At 35.4% G+C, this 25,859-nt stretch overlaps 1 protein-coding gene across 8 annotated transcripts in view; it reads left to right on the forward strand.

Annotated features, from left to right (window-relative positions):
• The window catches only part of DACH1 (dachshund family transcription factor 1), a 368,257-nt gene that overhangs the window by 232,505 nt on the left and 109,893 nt on the right, over positions 1-25,859 (forward strand). For 4 of the 8 annotated variants that reach the window (XM_075741715.1, XM_075741717.1, XM_075741716.1 and 1 more), the window contains exons 4-5: positions 14,784-14,939; positions 15,495-15,667. In XM_075741715.1, the coding sequence (XP_075597830.1) occupies positions 14,784-14,939; positions 15,495-15,667 (329 nt within the window). The remainder of the gene's footprint in view (positions 1-14,783; positions 14,940-15,494; positions 15,668-25,859) is intronic. The other 4 variants (XM_075741719.1, XM_075741722.1, XM_075741721.1 and 1 more) reach the window with 1 other exon arrangement.

Below are 25,859 nucleotides of genomic sequence, written 5' to 3' on the forward strand. Positions count from 1 at the left end.
CTGGCTGCTCTCTTGCGGCTGCGCTGGTGTGGTCCGGACACACAGGTCTCCATGGTCCTACTAAACCTGCTCTCCGGCAGTTTTGCAAGAAAAAGACATTGTTTTGGAACTTATATCTTTTGTTGTCTAAATTATACTGGTACTAGCATTTTCAGTGCTTCATGGCTGTTTCCATAGAGGACAGTCTCGCAGTTTGTTTTTTGAATTTGGCAGGTGTAATGCTATAATGCTTTATAACATCCTTCAAGGATACTGTGTTTCTTGACAGACTCACTAGATTGCCCAGAATAGGTTACTTAGATCGATCTGGCTTTTCAGTGAAAAAAATCATGTAGATCTAGATTAATCCCATCATCAGAAAACAAACAAACCAACCCCACATACTTTACAGCTTGTCCCAATACGATTTAATTCCTTGAGTCTTACAATTTATTTTATGCAAACCCACAGTACTTAGTGGCATCAGCAAACTTTGTTTTCATTAATATTTGGCCAAAGTAATTGTGTGAACAGAATCCCAGACCCATTCAAGGAAACATATTTTGAAACAGGATATTGAAAATCAAGTCTATAGGACAACAAAAGTCAGTTTACATGCTGATGTCAGCATTTGTGTGTGGTGATAAAGCCAAGCTCTTTTCATGATAAAGATAAATTCATATCCAAATCTTTAATAAAAAACAAAACTGATGTTAGCTTTTCACATTAAAGTCAGAAGCGTCTTTGTAACTCTTCCCAAAGACTCGATTGTTAGGAACAAAAGTTATGTCCTGTTAAGAAAAAAAATTAATCACTCAAGTTATTACGTAGGGTGTACTGTGTATTCCAGGCTCCAGCTTTATACTGAAACCTTTGAAGAGGCTGCCCATACCTGCCAAATGTTGTAATTGATACAGAATCACTGCTATACAACAGCTGCAATAACAAGGTGCTGCTGCCTTTACTTTAATCTACCTCTCTTTCTGCCAGTTTATTATGTTTTGAATTTATTCTTTTGTAGATCTGTGAGCTATCTTTCTTATGGAAATTAATCTTTTTAAAAGATTTGTACTCTCATTTTCAAACACTAATACATTCATTCAAGTATCCCATTATTCAGAACCAGCTGGCTTTTTATCTAGTGATATTTACTTCAAAAAGCCAAGTTAAATGGTATCATAGATTAATTCTCAGGGCACAGGAAAGCTTTTTTAGAGAAAAAGAGATTTGGTAATTACTTAGAATATCGCAATAAAATCACAGAACATGTCAAAAATGCGTTATATAATCTGTCATAATACGAAACTTCAAAAAAAGTTAATTCACTGAATTGAACATAGTATGTGGCATCAGTATATGATTTTTAAGTGGAACATTATGTAAGGATAAAATTTTGCTGTGATTTATAATAAGCTATGTCATGATTTTTAGTTATGTATTTTTTCTTTGCAGAAAGCACTGAAACTTCAAAAAGGGCATTATCCACTGAAATTTCTTACATAAATCAAACTGGAAATAAGACACATTTTACAATTCAATTTAAGATCCCACAGAGACAATAATGTTGCAAGCTGTGCATTTTGCAGAGTAATATAGTAATGTCTAGTTTGCATTTTTGAAAAACCAAATTAATCACACTTTATTGAATATGTTGAAGCAAACCTAAAATTCATCTATTATTAAAAAACTTGTGCAACAAACACAAACTATATTTTATACATAAAGGACAAACTCATTTATTCATTAGGTTAAAACACTTGGAGTTTGCATTTTGTAGCTATGAAAGAAATGACATTTACTATCTGTTCTCCTTTTTTAAATTTTTCAAAGCATTATGTTCAGAGTAATCTTGAAAAATTGTACTAATACTTTAACACAGTATCAATCCTGAAGACTGTGCAGAAATCCCTGTGGAAACTAAAGGTAGTCCTGAGTTTTAAATTTCCTTTTTTAATGAAGCACCTAACAGGACAAATATTCTGTTATCGTATTTCTCATATTTCAAATAACATATTTTATCCCTTGATAGAGTAACCATAAGAGAATAAAGTTTTTAGCTAATTTTTTAGCATTTGTACATCCCTTGAGCTAACATGCCTCGGCACTACTTTGAATTAGAACTTGTATCTTTGTACTCAGCTGTGCTCAGACTGGTACGTCAAAGAAACCAGAATGAAATTTGGGCCTTAGTCAAGTCTCATTGACTTCAGTGGAAACTGGATTTAAGTCTTAATCTTTTAAAGGGAAAGATACTTAAAAATGATTTGTAGTTGTTTTCCTGTTACAGAGTATAATTATGGAATTATGTATTCTACATCTTGCAGGGCATGTAAGCTGTATGCCAAATTTGTATGCCAAATGTCAGGTAGGACTACTTATAATTCCATTTCTAGGAATACCACCCTATGTTATTCTGGCCTTTAGGCCAAATTTGATTTCTAGGATTATTGTTGCCTGTTAATGATTTCTCTGTGTACTTATGTCTTGGTGATTTAAAGTGAGAAATGCAGCTTTTACTGTAAACCAGTAGTCATTACATTTATTTTTGTCAGAAATCTATAATGACTATATACTAGACAGATTGTTTGCAAAAATAAAGCTTTTGAAAAAAGCTCCAGTTCATTTTAAAGAGACAGAAATTTAAATCAGAATAAAAAAGTTTTCAGAATTTAATAAAGCAAACACAATTTTTGTATAAGTTTTCCTTGAGCATCAGGAAAACTTCTGGCTCTTGTATAATATTTCAGTTCAAGGTTTATGCCTAAAGATTTTTCAATCTAAAATTAACAGTTTTGCTTTTCTTTACTTAAGCAGCATGTATTACAAAGGACTGGTTCACTTCTATTTTCTTATATGCAAGAGTAATAACAAGTTTGACAACACATTATGCACAAATTTTTCTCTTTGCACATGCATATTAATTGTGTCTGACAGAGGAAGAGACCTCTTAGGCCCTGTGGAGAAGCACTTAAAAGACATTCATGAGAGCATTCTCAGTTGAGTTTTGTATACAAGAAAATGACAAGGTTTTACAGTCCAATATTTTAGAAGAATCTGTTGTGGCTTGTCTTTATGCTGTGACGGACAAAGCAGAGACCGAATTGTTCTGAAAGTGGACAGATATAGCGGTTACAAAGACCTGACATTTTTGATTTATTAGTGATAACCTCAGAATACCAGTCCCAGAACATCAGATGGTCCCAGCAGCTCTTAAAATATATTTGGGACTCTGCTTTGATGTTGTCATGATAAAACTCAAGATGCAGACCTAGAAACCTATTCTCAGTACTGTAACAGCAACATGAGATAAACATGCGCCCCTTCTCTTGAGCAGACAGCGTCATGATTCCTTGCATTACGCCAAGAAAACGCTCATGGTAGAAGCTAGTAGTTTTCGGAATTCCCCATTCAACAACGTGCCTAGCACTGAGCATTAAAGAAAACACTAGACAAAGATTTACTTCCAATCTGTCTCATCTGACATGAGGTAGCTAAAAATTAGCAGTGCAGACTTCTCTGTAGTCCATAACGTACCATAATGATGGTTTTCATGCAATGAAACATACTGCCAGCTGCAGTGTGATAGAATAATTTCAAACAACCTTGAGGTTTCCTGGCCACCATAATGGAATCCAGACAACCAACTGAGGTGTTTTCATGTGATTTTGAGAAACTTAGGATGAATGATGATCTATAAATATCTGGTACTAAGCTGGACAATGTAAAATGCTAATGCATGGTAACATCTCCTTGTCTGTAGGGCTTAAGTCTGAGAGACTTAAGTCTGAGAGATTTAACACGGAGAAATATCTTTATCCATTTGGTGTGCAGAGGACCAAACATGGGCTGCTGAGAAGGCATCTAGACCACCTTGTTATTATATAATAGCCACCAGGTATACAGTAGACAAGAAAATAGTCCAGAAAGCAAAAGACCTGGGAACAGAGGTTATCTTTGTCAACATTGTACCCACAATTCTGACCTGAAGAATATTAGTAATAGTTGAGTCAAGGCAGGGTGAAGAAAAAGTACTTTTTGTCTCTGTATGTACCTATTGTCTCTCCATGTACCTCCCCTCATCTCTGACCAGCTGAATTACTAGTCATGAAGAAAGACTGATGGAGCTAGGAAACAGAGTAAGACATGTACTTATGTCTTTTCCTGATCACTGAAGGAATCTACCATCCTGATTTTTACTAGGTGAGATGGATTTGGATGTAAATCCCTTGCTAGGAATTTTGTCTAAGACACAGTTGGACATATTGTTTAAAGTACAATTAAAAGGTGTGTGCATTCTGCACAAATGGGTTTGATATAGGATACTAGAATGACTAGAATGACTATAAATTCATGTGGGGTTGGTAAAGTTCAGAGTACTAAATCTTGGTATAATAGCTTAGGAGAACTTTATTGTCTTCGAACTATTACAGAAAAAAAAAGAGATAACTCTAAAGCCAATATTGAATAAATTATCATAACATCATGACAATAGGCTTTTGTGTCAAACACTGGCTTGGCTCCTTTCTCTCTTTCACAGTAGGTGAAAATTTTTGCCACTAGAGATGGCTGTTGGTAACAGTGGTCCTCTTCAGAAGTAAAGAAAAACAAATATTTAGTTTTAAACAACTTAAAGATAGTGATGTGTTTCCATTTCAAAAGTGAAACAAAAATACCAAAATTAATTAGAAAGTAGTTACTCCCCCCCAATCCAAGAAAATATGTAACAAATTTGCTGTTTAAGATATATCACTTTCATATTCCTACCCTCTTAATCTAATTTCATACTTTTGGCTGCCTTTATGTTAAGATTTTAACTTTGATCATTTTTGTAAGGCTCCAGTCAGAAAAACAGCAGCAGTTGTGAATGGGGTAGGGTATCAATATGTCAATAAATAGGATAATATTGGTAGACTAAATCTCAAAGATAAAATGATCTTTTTTTGCTTAAACAGCAGCAATTCTGAGAAGGAATTATAAGAGATACGCATTTGCATAGAGATCTTCCTTACTGAGTAAAATTTCTTGAAGTCTGTTGTCTGTGTATGCGTACTGTTTCTTACACTGTTTTCACGCTGTAACTGCTTTGGGGCTGGGATTGTCCACCCGCTCTAAGCATCACATATTATTGCTACTACAGTTACTACTAGTCCTAGTAGTTGTCATTTTTGTCATCATCATCCTGAGAAAACAATAAATCACGTGCAGGAACAGTTTCAGCAGTCCAGAAACAAGACTTGGGATCCCTGAACTCTTAGATAAGATTTCCTTCTTTAAGTAACAGAATGGCACAGTCATCTGTCTTGGGACATGGAAATGCAGAAAAAAAACCTAAAGGCTTAAGTGCACAATGAAGTTACTGTGGCATAATTAAGTACTGGATAACAGCTGAGCTGTAATAATGATTCTTAGTCTACGGTGAACACAAGATAATGTATGTGTTAAACCCCAATGAAGGAAGTATGATTCATGGTATGATTTTGTGCGCTAGGCTGAGCGTACTGGATTTTGCGCTGGTTGGCGCATATGCTCCATATACAAATCCAAGTGTATAAAAAAAGGATATTTATTAGTAAATAGAGGGTATTTATTACTAGATTTCTACCTGACAAGCTGTTGTATAATTTATGTGTTTACATGTATGGTTTCTACGTGCGTGTATATACATAAAGGACAGATGTACCACACATACATACATATGCGTTCAAATAACACTGAAGTTGCGAAGTGTATCTAAAGGTAGAAAAAGGTCACAGTAGTAGCAGTAGTTGGGTAGTATTAGTGTTGGTATTTTCACTGGATTCTTTGAGGTGTGAGACTATCACATGCTGCAAATTTACAAAAAGACTGTATAAGACCTAAAAATTATAGGCTATACCAGAATGGTCATGGGAGAGCTAAATCAAAGCTGTACAGACAACTCAAGAGTAAGACAATTCTTCCCAAAGTTTTGAGCTAGCACCTGCTTCCCGGAGGAGGAGGAGATGGCTCTGCGAGCCTCAGAGCTTGTGCAGTCGTCTGGCTTTGCTGTAGCAATTTTCTAGGGTAGAAGAGACATGGCATCGATTAGGAAACCTCTGTTCCCAGGGCAGGGTGTGTCCAGCCCCCCCAGTATCTCATCAAGCCAAGATCTGGGCAAACACATATCTCCTTTTCTCTGAACGGGAAACACAGCCATGTGCTCCAGAGAGCATCAAAAACTTCTTGCAGCTGGTGGGTTTTCATGCAGCCAACTTGTGGTTATTTTGCCAGAGAGCAGAGGATTGTAATTGCTGTGAGACCTTGCTATCAAAATTACTCAAGACTGGATATTCATCTGTTTGTTAGGAAGGACACTGGCACAGGTTGCCCAGAGAAGCTGTGGGTGCCCCCTCCCTGGAAGTGTTCAAGGCCAGGTTGGATGGGGCTTTGGGCAACCTGGTCTAGTGGAGGGTGTCCCTGCCCATGGCAGGGGGCTTCGAACTAGATGGTCTTTGAGGTCCCTTCCAACCCAAACCGTTCTGTGATTCTATGATTCTTTGACTGATTGTTAGTCATTTAGCCTTGCTTTCTAAGAAAATGAATAAAAAAATGAGTAAAAATCTGAAGAATAATGTTTAAGAAAGTACTCTGTGTACAACCTTTTGTTGCCTGTGTGCTGTTAAGAGTTTGAGCAGCAATTGTGGTGGAAATTTAAATATTCCTGTTTAGTTCAGCAGTTATATTTAATTAATAAAATTTATATTTTTTTAAACCATCAATAAACATGATTACCTGTAATATGTTAACCTCTCTGGCTTTGCATTTTCATCCCTGGTTCATCTTTTTATGAATAGACTGAACATGAGTTTACAGAGGTCTGCTCGCTTCTAATTTCAGTCCTTCAAGCCCAATGTATCTTGCATCTGTTATTTTGCTGTATATCACAGCTGAAACAGGTGGGGCAAAGTGTGGTCATAATAGTGGTATGTATTTTTCTGGTTACAGAAGACATTAGGAAACTTGGGTTTCTCACTTTATGCACTTTATCTATGTGTACTGCTTGCACTTCAGCATATTTACTGAGGATTTTGCACTAATTTTTTCTGTTAATATGTTACATTACAAGACCATCAGCTAAACTTTGATAACCTGAAAATCGGCAGGATTTTTCTTTTTGAGCTAAAGGGACAGTAATTAGGTTGTTATGTTTTAGAACTTTTTGGATGATTCGAGATAATTCTTTAGTAAAGATAAAAGAAAAGAGGGAAGACAAGTTACTGAATAGATGATAGAAGATGTATTGCTTTGGTTTGCCTTTTTTTGTTTTGAGCACTGCTACTATAGAATTAGATGCTGTAAAACTCAGACTAGAGGTAGTAAGGGTCAGAACTCATGGTCCATACCGATTGAGGAATTGCTTACATCAAACCAGTGCAGATGTTGAAGCACAAGCTCCCATCCAAATTCATATTTTCTGCAAAGCTTAGGCACTTGCCCACAGGCCTGAATCACAGTGCTTTCACTCGGAAGCTCAAACCTGCATCTCCACTGTACTAAATTGAAGCCTATTATACTGAGCCTATTATACTGATTATATGGAGAAAAAAATCGAATGAGGATAAAATCTTTATTTATAAACTGAAGCAACAGGGGAGCTTATCCTAAAACAACTTAAATCCATATTTCCCAGAAAATGTTCTAAACACAAAGTTATATACTACTCAGTCAAGAATATTCTGCCTTACCTTTTCCTTAAGCATACAGAAAAGTCATATATAGAATCACATACAATGAAAATATATAGTAATATATTAATTATCTATTAAATGGGAATTTTTTATAAATAAGCACATACAGCTGTAACAAGATGTTCTCTAAAGAATTCTTTATGTTTATCATGTTGAAAGAGAGATAAAGAAAATGTAGGTTTTTGCTGATTTTGATTGACTTCTGATAGCTCATTAGTCTTCATATTATAAAAACTCTACATCAAGGGACTACCTGGAATTCTAGCTTTCTGCTCTGAAGTTAACATATTTGCCCAGGTGTACTTGACAGTAAAATGTTGTCCAGTTATTATTTTCCTAAATACAGTGCACAAAACCGCATCTATGGTGATATCACAAATTTACTTTTACATGTCTAAATTGCACACTTACAGTGATAAAAATAAAGTGTGTATTATCTATGAAATGAGGCCAGGTTAGGTATTTGTGAAAGAAGACAAATGGAAAATCTATTTTTAGGTAAATGTCACGCAGCCTGTAACTGAGTTGCTGAGCTTTCACTTGTGTTGGACAGTTTCATTATTCATTAAATTGAATTTTTTAAAAAAGCTTTTCCTGTGTTAATCCTTTTGGTAAAACAATGAAGGATTAGTATAAAATATAACATATATATTCCATGGGATTCATTGTCACTGTAAAAAAAAATGCTTTCACTTATTTGTTTATAGAAATTCAGTATTTTCTGATTCATGTTTAAGCATATACTCTGATTTTCAGAATGTGGAGTTCCATCTTATTTCCTGGTTTTACTGGTTTGTACTGCAGGGTTTTTTTATCAGAACATAAATACGGAAAAGATGAGTAAAGTGGGTAGAAATCTGGCTTGCAGTGCAAAGTGCAGTTATCATTTCTCTGCCATTGCCAAGAAAAACCTATGCAATGAAATTAAGACAGTGAATGAAGCCATCAACACGATTGAGGCTAAAACCTGTTTTTCAGATTTGTACTGTTGTCTGCAAAGAAGAAACCATATGTGATTTCATATATATTTCATGTATATTTCTTTGGGAAAATGTTTATCAAAGAATAGTGCTTTTTTTTTTTTGTTTTCCCCTCTTTCCAGAATTTGCTGCTATACCTATTTATGCTCCATTGTTACAATAGCAGACAAATACCAGACCCATAAGCCTGCTATGCTAGAGAAAATGACAAAAACTTTCAATTATCAAGCCACATTGCTTATGGTCTATTTAAGAGCATAAGCATGATTATATAAGCATAAAATAACAAGGCAAGGCTTTGTGAGGGGGGAAAAAAGAAAAGAAAAATCCTTATCTAGAGCAGAATACAAAGCGTTCCAGAGAAGTCTTGGGGATCTTAATATTTTTCTGTGTCATAGTACTCGCTCTCCTGATCACTTTGTGATCTGAGAAGAGGTAGTAATATTTTTTTTTAAAGTATCAATAATATGAGACAAATACTGTTTCCGTATGGCAAAGGTCTTTTTGCTTTTAGCAGTAATGTAGAGGTCTTACAAAAGTGCCTTTATCTATAGATGTCTGTCCTTTATACAGTCTTACAACACTCATATATATATTGCAGGTAAATACTACAGCTGATTTCAGGAGACTGAATTATACAAAAATGGAATCACAGATTTCTAGCAATTCAAAGTCTAAAGCAGCAGGATTTGATTTGGACAGTTTTATGAAGAAGTTTTCTCACTGTCAGGATGCTAAGATTACCAACTTTTAGCACACTGATTATGCATATTTTCCAGTGGACATAAATAGCCTAGATAGTGAATAGTCCATGTCAGAAAAATGAGCCAACCCAGCTGATACTGATGCTTTGTTTGGTAATTGTTGCTGAGATACAAATTGTTTCAGCAAACACAGAAGATAACAGCAAGATTAGGGGACTGAAAGAAGATCAGTAGCACAAAAAAATAAAAAAAAAAAAAGAAAAAAAAGAAAAAAAGAAAAAAAGAAAAAAAAAAGAAAGTAGTGGTTTGAGTTGTTAGTAGAAGCTCAGACTCTCTTTTCTGTTTTTGCCGTGTGATCTTACTCTTGCGTATGTAATAGTACCTGAAACCGTTCCTGAGCCAGGGCTGGGATTTACTTGCCTAAAGACAGGCTTGAAGTGTTCTCTGGGGTGCTGTAAGACACACAAGTTCCCCACATGAAAGGAAGGGTCTAGCAGACAGCCTAATTTTAATTTCTAAAATCCAGCTATAATTAAGAAAGTTCTGGTTGTAGTCACCAGCTCTGTAAGACCAAAATTATTTTGGCCATCTCAGGTGGTGTATGTTTAAGCAATTGAATTGAGTTTGGACTGTAGTCCCTGGAACCAGGAGTTTCCTATCAGCTGACCAAAGATAGGTCTGTCTCCCACCGAGTGACCCCAAGAGTTCTCCAGAACCTGTTGGCTGGATCCCTGTTGACTATCACAGGAACTAAACTCCTCAACTCACATTGTAGGAACCTAGATTTAGGCAAGCCGAATCCTAATGGGGACAGAATGAGAAAGGAAAAGGAGTAAGCAACTAAGAGATGTGATCGTAAAAATGAATCCAGTACATTTAGATCAGAGTTTGTTTGTGAGGCTGACATTGTGCAGTCTAGTTTTCTGCTTCATTTTCTTTTTTCTAGGCTGCATTACCTTCCAGTCCAGAATTGTTTTCATTTATTATTGCCATCCTTAGCTACCTAATTGTGCTACTAATGAATACAAATAATCCAGGCATCAGGCTTTTACGGACCCACTTCAGTGTACAAATAATGGTTTGTTGTGTAACCGCTGATTATGGGAGAAGGTAACTCACGTTATGGAAAATATGTGCTGAAATGTTGGGGATGGGGAAAACACTGGATTCTGTAGTCCACCTTTTAAATTATGAAAATGTGTTGTCAATTTTGTTCCATCAGGTTGTCCATGATGAGTAAATGTGAGACAATCTGAGCCTGGTTTTTAAGCATGTGTACTTACGTTTGGAACTTCTATTTCAATTTTTGAGTGCTCATATCAGCACTATCGCACGTGAAATACGTAGTTGGCTACCAAATTGCCTATTCAAGTGCACATGTATGGGGTTTGAGCACTCAACATTAAGCATCTGCATTTCAAAATTGGATCCCTTGTGCTTGAAAGCCTTGAAAATGCTACCCTATGGTCAGCCTAGTGCAGCGTCAATTGAAATGCAGTTTGAATGCAATGTAGAGCTTCCAATTGCTGCTTCAGAAAGTGTTATGCTGAATCTGGGACACTTTGCATAATTTAATTAATTATGCCACTAAAAACTGATTTTCTCTCAATTTAAAGCAAACAGCTTTTATGAGGGTGAACTGCAGCACCCAGGGATATCAGGTGTCCAAGCTTTTAATCCTATTACAAAGACTTGACAACCGCTGATGGAAACTGGAAAAACATAAGCCTCCAGCAGGGCAACAAGTGAAGAGGAAGAAGGCAACAGATTTTTAATACTCTTTGAAACCACTGTACGCATTAAATCAAAATCAAATGTAAAAAGTGACAGAACTGGTAGCTTGCACTTAGTTGTGCAGACGGTGAGTAGTGTCTAAGGAATAACACTTATTTTGCTTTGACATTAATGAAAATAACTGTTTCCTCTAAGAGGAAAATTGTTCCGCTTAACTAAAATAAGAAAAACACAGCAAATGGCCAAGACTATTTGTATCTGTGTCTGTCCACTTAAAGTGTTCAGGAGCGCAACAGCCTGTAGTTTGAAAGTGGTTTCTAATGTTATGGATTGGATTCTGGCTATGAATCATTTTCCTTGTAAACAAATCTTGACAGACGATGCCAGACTACAAGTATTAAAGAATCTGTCACTGACTAAACGCTAGCCTCAATACTTCGCTTTCTGAAGCTTGTCTTCTCTCTTCCAATTTATTATTGGGTTCAATATCACTCTGAAACAATAGACACTGTAATTTTGAGGCAGAAGGGGGTACTGATTTAGAAAAGGTCTAATTTCTGAGCCACATAAGTAGTGCCATAATTGGCAATCTATGACTGACTGTGAAAAATTCTGTGACCAGGTTAGGAAGGGTCACAGCAGAATTGACTCCATCTCCATATCGAATGTCGGCATGTAACATGAAATTAACTGTACTGTAGATGATCTTGCTAATAAATAGGGAAAATATCTTATTACTGGGAGTTTACCAGCCCTATAAAATGCAAAAAATCTTCCTTGCTTATAATGTTAAGAAATATTCATATAATTACTAATATATATTTATGTATTATATGTATTCTTATATATATATGACATATGGATGTCATCGTGTTTTGATGGGAAAGTACAAAACAATAAGCTTAAAGGATTTATACAATGGTGACCTTGTTAAGAACATTATAACTTTACATGTAAATTAGAGAATTTTACTCCAAGTGTGAAAAACATTTTACAAACATATCATTTTCTGTCTCTGTTTTTTATAAAGAACAAAAAATAAATGTCAAAAAAATTTTCATTGATGATGACGACAGGAGAGTTTGTAGCTACCAAAACAAGACATTCTGGCCCGGTTTCATCTTACTTAAGCCATCTAAGTCTAAGCCATTTGTAAAAGCTTCTTCTGCGGTTACTGTACAGATGAAAGCATGCCCAGAGGCCATTCATGCCATTTGTCTCCTGTGGTCTTTCCCTCTTCATTTGGGCATTACCTGATCACCAGGCAGTGCTGACTTCATCTGAATTGCAGTGCGATCACACTCGTACTAAACTAGCCAGCGTAGTGGGCCTTTGCTGCCTTCGCGTTAGCCACAGCAGGACGGACAGTGCCACGTCCAGTGTGAATGTAGAGCAAGGTCATCAAGCAGTGTGTGCTCCACTGCAAGATCTGCCAGACCAAAGTCCCCTCTTTGACTTTTCTTAACAGATGCAAGAGTTAAGATTGGGCTTGGTCCCACTCCGTATTAGACGTTTGTGTGGTCAGATTTTCGGTGCTTGTTTTTTAATGAAGTCCTAAGTACCATAAAAAGAGCTTTACTGTTTTAAGGACACATGCCCTAAAGATGGGATGAATGACCGTTTGGAACTACCTGCCTTCCTTTATTGAATCTGCATCTGCATCAACACCTACATGTTCGCTAAAATATGCGAGATGAACTCACTTTTTGTGTTTAACTCTCATTTCCAGGGTCATATTTTTTAATGGATGAATATTCAGAATGAGTGAAATGTGTATGTCACAGTGGCAAAAAGCAGAAAATTATAAAAAAAAGAAAATTGGAAGAAAAAAAATATTTTTCCAGCTAAGATTTAGCTCCTTGAATTACGTATGTGTTTGAAAGCAGGTTGATGATTTTTGAGAGTCTCTGAGTTCTCAAAATGTAAGGAAACATGTTCACTTATCAGGAGTGATGAGATTCAAATCCAGCTCAACTACGTACACTGCATAAAGGTTGCGACAATTTCTTGTACAATAATAAAAGTATCTCATATAATTGATTCTTTTCATTGTTTCATAAAACTGCTTTGTTTGATTGCGGGAGAGTTTGGACTGAATTTTCATTACCTACTTCTGAACAATTTACACTGGGATTGAGACAGTATTGAGCTAATGAGTTAGAATTTATATTGAGCCTTAACTGTCTTCATGAAGTAACTAGGGAAAGAAAATCATGGCAATAATGGAGTATTTTTCATTATAAACTATGTTGTACAGCTTTTACAATCAGGTTTTTAATAGATCTAGAGAAATTAAATTGGAATTCTACCAACTTTTGTGCCTTTGTCATCCCATGAAAACGATGTTAAAAAATGTCAAGACTAATGTGCTAATCCTGTTTCTACTGAAGTAAGGAGGAGGTGGTATTAGTCCTGTTGTTTTTCAGGCCCTGTTGTTCATTAAGTAGTAAGATGTATATAGAAAAACATTCAGAAATATACACTTCGTTGTAATCCCTAATGCTAAATAGAAATTGAGTGTAGATTAAATAGGTCTTGACTGATGTTATCCTGAAGTCCTTATCAAGAGAAATTCCCATGAAAATAGTAGAAATTTTCAAAGTCAGGAGGGTGAAATTGTGCTCTATATGAAAAAGGAAGCAATCATATATTGCTGATGTGTATAGTAATACTGCTGAGAACGCATGCATATATACATATTTATTAATATATTCAAACAATGTTTATTGATTGTGTATGGTAAATAAACTCATACAATGAGTGTATAGATTACTTTGTAGGCATAAACATACATGTACTCAATCTCAGCATTATACATGAATATGCACCATGAATAATATAAGTCATCAGATTGGAAGATTTTAAACTTTTTATTATATACAAGTGTACAAATTAACAACGTTATATGAATTTTTAGTATTGTCCTTTAACGGTATCCTTCCATTTAATTGTATGGGTGTCTTTTTATGAGGAGGTCTGCAATAGTGAAAAAGGGTATTTCTCAAATACATGAATTACTGCTTGTCTCAACACTGATTTGTCCACATTCTTCCTTGCTGTTAGTCTGTTCCACTACCAGAAGACTGCAGGAATCGATTAATAATCCCTTACATTTTAATTAATAATATGAAATAAATATTGAAAATGCAAAAAATAGAATCATCAGCCAAGCACATGTACATGCATGTTGATGCCCTCAACAAATTAAATTTTTAGTTACTTCCTATAATGTTTATTTATTCATAAGTACAAGAAGAAATATGAATGTAGTTTAAATTTTAATTGGCATAACAGGCAACATTCTTTTTTTTAAACATTTTTCAGGCAAAAATATTCTCACGTATAAAGCAAATGCCATACATAGTTTCACTTGCTAAGACTGGCAAAAGTATATGTAAAATATACATCAAATACAAGCTTCATGTGAATGAGCACAACTATAATACTTTTAGGTTTGTGTTCTAACTCTTAAGTTTAAAAAGTTATCCTAATGTATCTTTTTCAGAGGGTGGAATAAAAAAACCCCAAAAGTCCTTCCCCCAACCCACACAGTAAAAAATAAATAAATGAAAAAAATGCCACTTGCAAAACAGGTTAGGTTGCTGGCCTTGCTTGCAAATTCAGACACTGAAAATTTGGAGTCTTCCTTCATCCAAATAATATATATTCATTCCCCACAGGCAGCAGTGATGGTTCTTGGGATAAAGAAAAACTTCAGTCTCCCCCCACCCAAGGATCACAGGCCTCTGTTAACCACCCCAACTTGCCTGGACAGCATAATGTTCCAGTTAGCCATCCTCTCAACCCTCTTCAACAGAACCACCTTCTGCCAAATGGTACGGGTTGACATCTTTCAGCACTAACATCAGCAGTTTTCCAATTCCTGTCTTTATTTTGTGTTTATATAAATAGGCTATGAAAAATCAAAGATGTGGGGAATATTGGAATACTTCCGTTAAAGTATTAAGCAAGGGAAGCGAAGGCAATAAAGAACAAATACGTATGCAATAAAATTGATACTTAAAATAACTGCTAACCTGTGCATCAGTGGCATAATAATGCATTGCTAAGGCACCTTACAGCAGATATTAAAAATGATAATAAACAGCCATTTCTTAGCAATGATATCATACATTACACTGATATGAACAAACTAAGAGGTCTAATAGCCTCTCCTTGTGGCTAGAAACTCTCCATGGTTGCTAGTGATTTACCCATGCATATCCCAGAAGAGAACTGACATAAAGCTGCTTTGTCCTGCAGTGTGAACCATCTTGTCACCCATCGCTTCTATATTGTCCTTCAGGAGAAAAAAAAAACCAAAAAACTAAAAACCCAATGTTTTAAAAAAAAAAATTTCCTTTTTTTTTTTTTTTTTTCCCCTCCACCAGGATTGGAACTTCCTTTTATGATGATGCCCCACCCGTTAATTCCTGTGAGCCTACCTCCAGCATCTGTCACGATGGCAATGAGCCAGATGAATCACCTTAGTACCATTGCCAATATGGCGGCAGCAGCACAAGTGCAGAGTCCTCCATCCAGAGTTGAGACATCTGTTATTAAGGTAACTATATTAAACAATAAAATAAATTCAAGCGCACTCACAACTGTCATAAATATTGTAAAGGTGTCAGATGTTATAAGGTAAGTCATAAAGTCAATATGTACGAGAAACTCAACTGTGGTAGCTCTGGGAACCCAGAAGGCCGCTGGTGGCCAGTGTTATCTTCTCAGTTCTCCTCCCCCTCTCTAAATCAGTATTAAAACAGTGCTCAAATTGAAGCATTTACATACAGAACGCACAGCTTTCTGATTTCTTGTATTTCATAGGCTAATCTAATGGCAACGTTCCTCAAGATATCAAGGAAGAAATTACTCCTTTCTATAATTAGAAGGGACTGTTCTTCCAACTTTTAAATCTAAGCATTTGAACTGAAATGCTGCAAATTATCTGAAGGCAGCTGCAAAGCTTGATACTTTGCCTCTGCAGAAGCTGAATTGCCAAATCGCAGAACAGAATGCAATGAAGTCACACAGAACAGACCCAATAATCTGCAAGCCAGAACTGTAGTATTGTAGAGATATCTCAAAAATATCTGATATCTGAATTTGTCTACCTGTTTTAGGTTTTTTTTTCTGCCTGTAACTAAATTAATCTGGTTGTAGAGGTATTTAGCACAGTCAAGAAATCTTCTCTCCTGACTGAAGGTGATCTGTTTTCATTATAAAGGCATTTCTCCCTTACCACTAGATATTTATAATTTGATTTTATATTTATTCAGATATTTACATTTTACCTGTTATCCTTCTTTAGTTCTAATAAATGAGATACAGACAGAACACAAACTTTTGTGCTTTTATGTAACATTCGTATGTTAGAAATGTGAAGGCAAGGTTATTTGATATTTTAGGGTTATGTTGGAAATCTGTCTATTAATATAATTCCTTTGAAAAAAATTGGATAAACTTAAAATCTCTTGGACCTTCAAATCAAGGTTGCAAAAGTTTTGAAGTTTATGATGATTTAAGCAGAGTGAAGAGGTCAGAGTTTATTGAGACATTCAACATGTTTGTGCTCCTGTCCTCTTTAACCAAACAAGCCCAGAATCATAAGGAACCATTCACTTAAAAGTCAAAGAACCATTCAGTTAAAAGTCAACAGATCTATTGACCTCGAAAAATATGGTCTGATGACCTACTTTAGGTACCTGCCCTTTCAAATGCAGGATCTCCTTTGGAAGCCTTCAGTGGCATCCCTTTCTCGCCTTTGATGATATGGGGGATTAAGACACTGGTTTGAGAAGAATTGTTTCTTTAGGTGCTATGTCAGCGAGGCTAGATTTCACCCCTAATGTCCATCTTTCCCATATCTTGGGAATATAAACACTCTGCTGCTAACTAACTGTTCAATTACATGGTGATTTCTGCACCTTTGTTTTTCTATTTTCACATGAGCAGTATTTAGTAAGAGTTACATGATACTAAAGTTCTCTGGAACATACGTGGTGCTCTATTTCGTTCTAAATTTATTTTCTTAATTGGAACAGTTGACCACTGGTATTACAGAGGTATCTAAAAAATGAAGACTGGGAGGGAGCACATGCTAAATGACACCTGAGAAGTATGAATTACTTTGGCAACAAAACTTTGTTTTCACTAGTTTTCCCACTATTTTCCCTGCATTCATTTTCTGAGAGCTGATTGCATATGTAAGAGTACAAAATGTGACCTTCATGAACATTGGTACCTTTCTGTTTCCAAACTTTGACAAGCTGACTTCTAGCTTGTAAAGTTGCTTTACAAGCTAGTTCTAGCTATTAAAGTTGTCTAAGTTACTGTGGCCTACATTTAAATATGTCTATGGGAGCATATCTCAATGTGACCCCTGATCTTTCTTTGTCTCCAGTTACCAAATTCAGGTATATTTGGAGTACAGCATAGCTCCTAGGCTGTGTAAAAAAGGTTTCCTTTTGTGGAAAGCAGGTCCTGGTGTGTTCGCATATCTCACCCCATTATGGGAACATTACTGGACCCAGGAAGCACTTAACTAAGAAGTACTTCTGGCTCATCTGATCTAAACCTGTCTAGTAGGTTTAAAAGTATTGGACTCTGAAAGGGAAACTCTGTCATCATGTAACTATGTGTATTATTTTAACCATAGGCAATGCCATACCAGAAAATTTTCCTTATTCCAGAGTTCCTTAAGTTCTTAACAAGTTCATTCTTGTAGTTCATCTGGTTGGAAAGTTAGTTTCATTATAATCTAGGTGAAGATTTTGAAAGTACCTAGCAATTTTGGTTCTCTGAAATATTTTAGCAGCACTTTGTAACTGGAAGATCATATTTTTTTTTCAAAATCTTGCTTATGTAAGCATTTGTTTGTGTTAATAATCTACACTATTTATCTCTGTCATTTCTGAAAATTCAACTATCCTGTATTCACGCTAATAAAATCATCAAAGCTGCCAACTTTTGTGCAGCTCCTGGCATAACATCTTGTGCAAGTTATTTAACAAACCAGGTTTCGTGTTCCCATCTGGTTTGCACATAACCATAAATTAAAAAGAGGTGGATTTACAATGAAGTGTTTCTAAATAGCCAAATTAACCTAAGTTCTATTTAGAAAAGTGTGCTCACTCAAGCTTGAAATATACATTTTTTAAAGTTTGCATGATTAAGTTAGAGTTTTGGGAACTTTACATAGAACCTGATGAAGACACTACCTAAGTGCTGCCGTGACTTCTCCAGTCAAGGCCTGTGAGATATTGCCCACAATGCATTTATACTACAGGTAAATACGTGAACACAAGGGTTAATCTGCCATCCAAAACTCACTATAAGATCTAGCTGCACATAGTTATTTCAATAATACTGTAAGGGCTCAGGAATTTACTCTTGCAGGCCTTTCCTACTCTTTCCTTCAACTCATTTGTGATACAACGTATGTCTAGATTTATGTCCTCTGGTTTTGCCTGTCGCAGATGAATATGGTCATGTGGATAGAGATAGGATGGCCAAGTAATTATGTTCCTATTTTTTAATACTGAGCGGGATTGAAACATAAACCCCAGCAACATAAAAGCATGAGGTCATTGTTAGGGGGATTTTCTTCCCATGAACATGGACATAATGTCACTCGCAATCTACCTGTTCCTCACTAGGCGTAGTCAGAGGCTGTGATTTTAGTGTCCACTGAATTATATGCACCGAGCAGTTGAGCAGGAAACTCTCTAATCAGCATAGTGTTTGAACCTTGCACTAGCAATATAAAGATTATGAATAATAACTTACACTACAATCAAAATAAATACCTTAGAGAATAGATGTAAGTGAGAAGGTCAAACCTCCTTTGTCTTTATTTTTACAGGAATAGATAAATAGTGCTGTTGCTCTCTTTCACAGAACTGTTTGTTATTAGAATCATATGTTCCTTTCTTGTACTGCTACATTTTTAGACTTTTTGAGTTTGTTTTCTTCTGGCTCATTTTACTTAAATGTTTTTCCTCAGTGACAATGTTTCTGCAAGCTGATTTGAAAAGTTTGTGAATCACTCATCTTGGAGTTCATAGTTGTAACCTGAAATGACAGTATAGATTTAAAATTAGAGTACAAGATGTTTACAAGTTTAAACTCTGCTTGAAAGTTAGGAGACCTATGAGAAATTTCGGCTCTGAAAAGTAAATCAATAGTAACCTTATCTAATTAAGTAACAAAGAACAAAATTAAGTCTTAGAAAATCTGAGTCTTCAGATTATAAACAACCTGGTTCATTGGATAGAAGAATTGCCTTTTTGTGAACAGTGCCACAGTAGATGACTTGCTGACCTTTCCTTCCAATTCACTGAGTTCACAGTTAGTGCTGTTATCTTTAAACTCACAAAGCTTCAAATGCCTTTCTATTACTGGGCAATAGTTCATTTCTTCATGATAAGAAGTTGGAATAAGGCTGAGATCATGTACTAACCAAACATTTTATCCTGCTATGTTCAGGAGATGAGACAAAGACAAAATTACAAGGGAAGCCTTACAAAGCAACACCTTAGATTTGGCAGTGAACTCTGAGCTCTAAAATCTTCAGAAATATATTTCAGAAGAGTGTTGTGCCCTTTTGAACACGAGACAAACATTAGATGTCTTTTTGTAATGGAATGTTTAGATATATGAGTTGGATGAATAAGAGGAGAGCAACAACAAGCAGGGACAGCAGATTGTGACAGCAATGAATTGCAGTGAGTGTGACAGCTGTGACCTGGGGATGCTTTAGACATGAGGTGGCTTTCATCACCTGCCCATAGTTTCAAAGGCTCAGCTTGTTAGCAGTTTCACTACATCAATTTTTTTCACTCAGCAGAAAGCTATATGGAAATATAAAGGACATACCTCATGTTAATAGCAACTTGAAATAATTCTACACTGTAATAGTTCAAACAGAGCAACATGCCAGAATCAAAAATTGCACTTGATCCATATAACATTACTAATACCTACAGAAAGAATTAAGAATAAAGCAGAAGAAACCAATACCTCCAGCTGAAAAAGTGACGGGTGGCACAGTAGTTTTCCGCTGCATATTAAATGCACGAGACTAAATTTTGCTAATTCTCTAAATATATCACAGCAGTGGTTGTGCTATACTTGTTTATAAGGTTATATCTTCCTGTTATCCAGTAGCAGAAATTTACTATTAATTTATTTAGCCAAGGTAGCTGGTAGTTATTTTTTAAAAAATAACTCAGTTTATAGGCCTATTCTGACATGAAATTTTATTTTAAAGTTCATTCTCTTTTTTAATTTTTCATTGGCAATATATGTGTGTTCCTATTGATGTAATTTAATGTTCCTATATTTTTCACCTATAATTATTGTCAAAAAGTCCAAATAATAGTCCAAGAGAAGAAATATGACACTGCCATCCAGAGATGACGGTGCAGAGTACATTTAAAAGTCTTATATCAGAGTGCTGGTGAGCAACTTCAGAGAGTGGACCTGAACGGAAATGGACTCTAAGAGAAAAATTCAGAAGTTCACTTCACGTAGGGGGTGGGCAGCAAAGAAAGGGAATGTAAAAGCTTCAGCTTAAGTCTTCTGTAACTGCTGTGTGAGCAGCAGAGTGCAGACTTTTAATACCAAAAGATATTGGCCATCGTGAGATGTTTCAGTGTAGAAGAGTTTATTGATAACTTATTTTCCAGTTACAGAAATGATGACTTTTTTAGTAGGATTAGATAAATTATTTCTCAAAATTGGCTGGCACGCTGTTCTGTAGAGACAGGAGCCATAGGAAGCACCTTGAAAGTACAATTAGACATCCTGGATAGAACACCCTTCCGCTTTGCTGCTATTACAACAAAGTAGAATTTTCCTGTACTATAAATTTGAGAAAACTGCCAGAATTGTCAACATATCAGATGTTACTGTAATATCTTTAGATGTGCCTGTCTTCACTCATTGAGTAAAATTACATCCAAAGCCTATGTTATAGGACCATCACTGAATTTCAAAAGACATAAGACTAACATCAGGAAATACCAGAATGCCTCTACCACCTTAATGTGACAGGATTCCATCGATATAGTACATTGTAATTTTAATTTCACCATCACATATTGTATTTTTCTGCAGAACTCCTACCTCATTCAGTGAATGGTTAGTTATTCTGTATTTGAATTTTTTTAAATCAGTGTCTGGCCCAGTCTTATTTAACTTAGATTATCTGAATCCTGTGTTGAATGCAAAAGTTTTCTGTGGACACTTCTGTGCAAAGAGTAGTAGATACGTATGTGCGCCATTCCTATGAAGCTGGGTATGCTATGCCCATTTTACAGAAAGGGAATGAGAACAAAATTAATTCTATCCCAAATTGGCAGAAATGCCCTTTTTGGGTGCCTAACCTGAAAAATGCCTGACTTCTCAGATACCTTATCATTTCTAGAGACATGTGTCCATTCAAAACAGAAATTTTGACATTACTTTAAAGTGATTTTCTTGAATGTGTAGAAAAATATACTATACACAAGTGCATGGAGAGTGAAGTTACTCTCATTTCCACATTACCTGATACATGAAGTAAAATCAAGTTTTCTTCTTTGTATAAGGAGAAATTTGATTTAATATAAAACATTTAAATAGTAAAAAGTAATTACAACAAATAGTGTAGAATAAAAATAAAACTATTTATCAACTCCTAAAACATCTGCTTTTACATTTTGGGAAAGCAAACATGAAAATTATGATATACCTACAGAATTTGAAGTATATTATAAACCAAATCATTATTTCATTTTCTTTTTTATCATGACTGAAGAAAGTATGATATCTTAAAACTGTTTGTATGAACCTGCACATAACAGAAAATCTCCATGTTAGTGAGAGTAACTTTGTCCTTTTTTTTTTTTTTTTGTATTTATGTTAATATAAATATGTATATGCACACTTACTTCTGTTTCTTCCTTTAGCATGAGATGATCTTAGGTCAAAATGTAGCTGAACTCTTTTATGATGGCTTAATCATCTTTATATTAGAGGACACCGTGTCCCACCTCATTGATTAGTTCTATCTATATGATTAAAATGATTTTAACTTTTAATACAGGTTTTTTTATAATGAGCTTAGAGGATGGTTACTGTATATCTGGTAGGTTGTACCTTGGAATAACGTCTTTTTTTTAGATAATATGGGATCCTATTATTTACCATGTGTGTTTCTGAGGTGCGGTTTGAAGCTAATAGCAGCCATATGCTCATATGAATTAATGTGTCATTTAAAATAGATATCTACAGATAACACATGACACAGAGAAGGTAGTACAAATTTTTCTGTTGGGCAATTTGCATATTCACATGTGTAACAGGGAACTATGTACGTAGCGTAAGATTAATTTGGTGCAAAATGGCCATGAGGCCAGGTACAACAGATGGGATTTATTTTGCTGTCTTCTAGGGCATAATTCATTGGACCTATTTTAGATAGCTACTTTAGAGTGAGGTGAATTGTACCTTGGAAACGTAAATGTATGGGTAAAAAATGAGCCCAGGGTGACTAGCTCAGATGTAGACATTTGTACTGTAGACAACTACATTTAGTCAGATGAATTCTTGGTGTTTGGCTGGATGTATGGTTGGGATTGACTTTGAAGGGTGAATTCCCACTGCTGCTTCTTAAGCTCGAATGGTTGCTTTTCAAGCAAGATTAGATTTTCAAAAGAGGAGAGGAAAAAAATGCAAAAAGCAGGAACAGTCTGTCCAACTTGCCAATAAGAAATTGCTAATTCAATTTGAAGAGGCTTTTTGCATGTCTATATGCTTGCATGTTGCATGGGGTTTTTTGTATGCCTTAGAAGAATATTTTGTTTGTTAGTCCAAACATACATTTCCAAGACAAAAATATAATTTATAAATTCAATTGAAAGGATACACTCAAAAAAACAAGCAGGTCCAAAATAGTTGTCAAGACATTTTTATGAAAATCCAGACTCCAAAGTTCTGTGCTATGAGGCTCTGCGGAATGAGGCACTTCCAGGAATGATCCTGCTTCATCATGATTCCAAACTGTCAACACCTTGCACACTGCTCTAATTTCACCAGGTTAAAGCATTAGTTGGGAGTCTCCCATTTTGATTTCCTGTCAGTTAACTGCTGCTAATATTCCCAAAACCTCTATAGTAAACAGCAATGAAAATCAGGCAAATCCGTAGTCTTTTTGTCTCTTGATCTCTTTCTACATTTTGTGTTACCAATTAACAGTATTCTTGTGATGGGAACAGCAAAGTAGAATCAATGAAAAATCGCAGAGGTAAAAGTAAAACAGAAATCAAAATAACTTAAAGTGGTCCAAAAGATAAGTAAATTCAAGATATTGACAAAGAGAGAAAAAAAAGTCTTATGGAAGTATCATGGATTATGTTCTTTATTAGAAATAGATCCATTATTTAAAACATTAGTGCAATGAATGACAACACAAAACATATGAACTCCTGAAAAACATTTGAGCTTCTGAATTTTGATTGGGATTATAAGCATGTCTCTAAGAATGAGATGAGAGAGATGACATGTACATCAGTGGGAAGCTAGCAAGGTTTTTAGCAAGCTATGCAAATGAGAAAATAGAAATGAAAATTTATAGCATTTAGTCAGTTTGATAACACACATTTTATAGTAGTGATTGAGGAAGTTAGGAAATAATCATTAGCCCAATTCATCTTGTAATTCTTAGGACTAAATGTTCTTTTGGACTCTCATAGAGCTTTAGGCTAAAGCTGAAGGAAAAATGAAACTATAAAAGCAAAATATCCTATTTTCAGGGAATACAAAAGATAGCAAAGTAATTCATTGCTTTTACTCATTCAACTAATACAATGTCAAATAAGTATGCCATTTTACAAGAAAGCCATTCCTGGAATACTTCTCACACAAGTTCAAAACAGGTCAGCAAGGAACTGAAGAGTAGGAGGTCTGAGTTTTTGGTCATTGTGAAAGAGATTATTATAACTTTACCACAAAAAGGACTGGAAGACAGGTGCCTTCCCAGAAAGATCAGAATATTATAACCTATTCCTGATTAAAAGCCTTTTAATTTTATTTTTTTAAAATTATAGTGTGTGAAACAGCGTGTCTCATATATCCTTTCCCCAGTATGAAGTTACCTAAACTATTGAAAGGTACGACGCTGAAAATAAGTGATTTTATCCTCTGCACTTCAATGACTTAAAGCACAAATACCCTTAAGGAAGTTTGTTCAACGCTGAAGAGCTTCAAGACAGCTGAATAGTTTTAATAGCAATATACCTCTACAACTATTCGTAGTTGCATGTCTAGAACTCTGTCCCTGACTAAAATTAAAGGATGACTAAGTCCAAGAGATTAATCTTATGGAGAAGCAAACTAGAACAAAGGAAAAAGCTGAGACAGAAAATACCTGTAGGAGAGAAATACGCAGAAGATAAAACTCTGCATGCAAAACAGGTTGGCTATTGGAAGTCGCATATTCAAACTTTGTTAGAAGGATTCTGGAATTTTATCGCTAAGAAACAGGAATGGCAAAGAATAAAGAATGTTTGTGGAACTACTGAGGTGGTGAGAACCTAGGAGATATCACTTCCTTGTCTATATTCTTAGGAGCAGAAGGATTAGTCCTACACATGTTCCCTGAAATGTGTTCTGGTAGATAGTGATATAGGGACTAACTGCTGAACTCCATCAAGTTTATGTTTTGGTAGGTTTTTGAAGAAGACTTTTGGTAATGAGGCACTTTTCAAACAATGAAAACATGCTGCTGGAGCAGAAAGAAAAGAGGCAAAAAAAGAGATTATTATTGAATAACTACCTTGGTGACCTGGTAAGAAGAAAAAGATATATATGATATGGGGAAGAAAGTATTTATGGTCTTCCGGATACCATTACTGATATATTAAGATAAATCTTAATAAGAAGTTACTTAAAAGGAACTTTTGGAATGAGATTTTTACAGTATGGTCTTTGCATGTATGCAAAGAGCTGCTTGAAAAACATAGAAAAATGTTGCTAAGACACTTCTGTTTTACTTGGAGAGACCGAGACAGTATTATGTTGTTACCGATACGTGGTATTCTGTAACAAAATTGGAGTGGTTGCTAATTCTAGAGACAACTTCAACATCTGACCGTTATACCTGTTTTACCATTTTACCTGTTTTTACAAAATTTAAAAAAAAAGCCCGGTGTCAAGAACAATTCTGTTATTTATGAAGTGTGAAGGTGTGTAACTGGTAATGTCAGTAGAATAAGAGTACAGCAAAATGCATTATATCTCCCTGCAGTGAAAGTTTCATATATGATAGGAGCACTTTTGAAGGAGTTAAATGTCAGATTCTTAAATACTTAGGATTCTTGATTTGGGTCAGATTTTAAACAGCACCAAAATAAGGCATGCTCCAAGTTTGGCCATTAAAGACTGTGTTGTCCAGTGCTTAGTGTAGCCTCTGTTTCTGATGCCTAATTGAGAGTCAGTTACTAATTTTGGAAAGTTGGTCGACCATATGTGAAATTGTTACATATGCCCTAAGTTGTTCACACTACTTTTTAATTGTGAGTACCTGTAGAAACAAATAGAGAAGCAAAAAATGGAGAAAAAAGGTGGCTTCTGAGGGCTATGTTTTACAAGCGATAAATAATTCTGTATTTCTTGTTTTCTAGTAAAAATTGTCGGTAGAGTTTTGGCAGCTATTCAGCTTATCAGCCAGTAAGTGCAGGGATAATGTTTTTAGCATCCTAGTGCCACTC

This window comes from Balearica regulorum, chromosome 1, assembly GCF_011004875.1.
Source record: "Balearica regulorum gibbericeps isolate bBalReg1 chromosome 1, bBalReg1.pri, whole genome shotgun sequence".
In the NCBI taxonomy this organism is placed as follows: Eukaryota; Metazoa; Chordata; class Aves; order Gruiformes; family Gruidae; genus Balearica; species Balearica regulorum.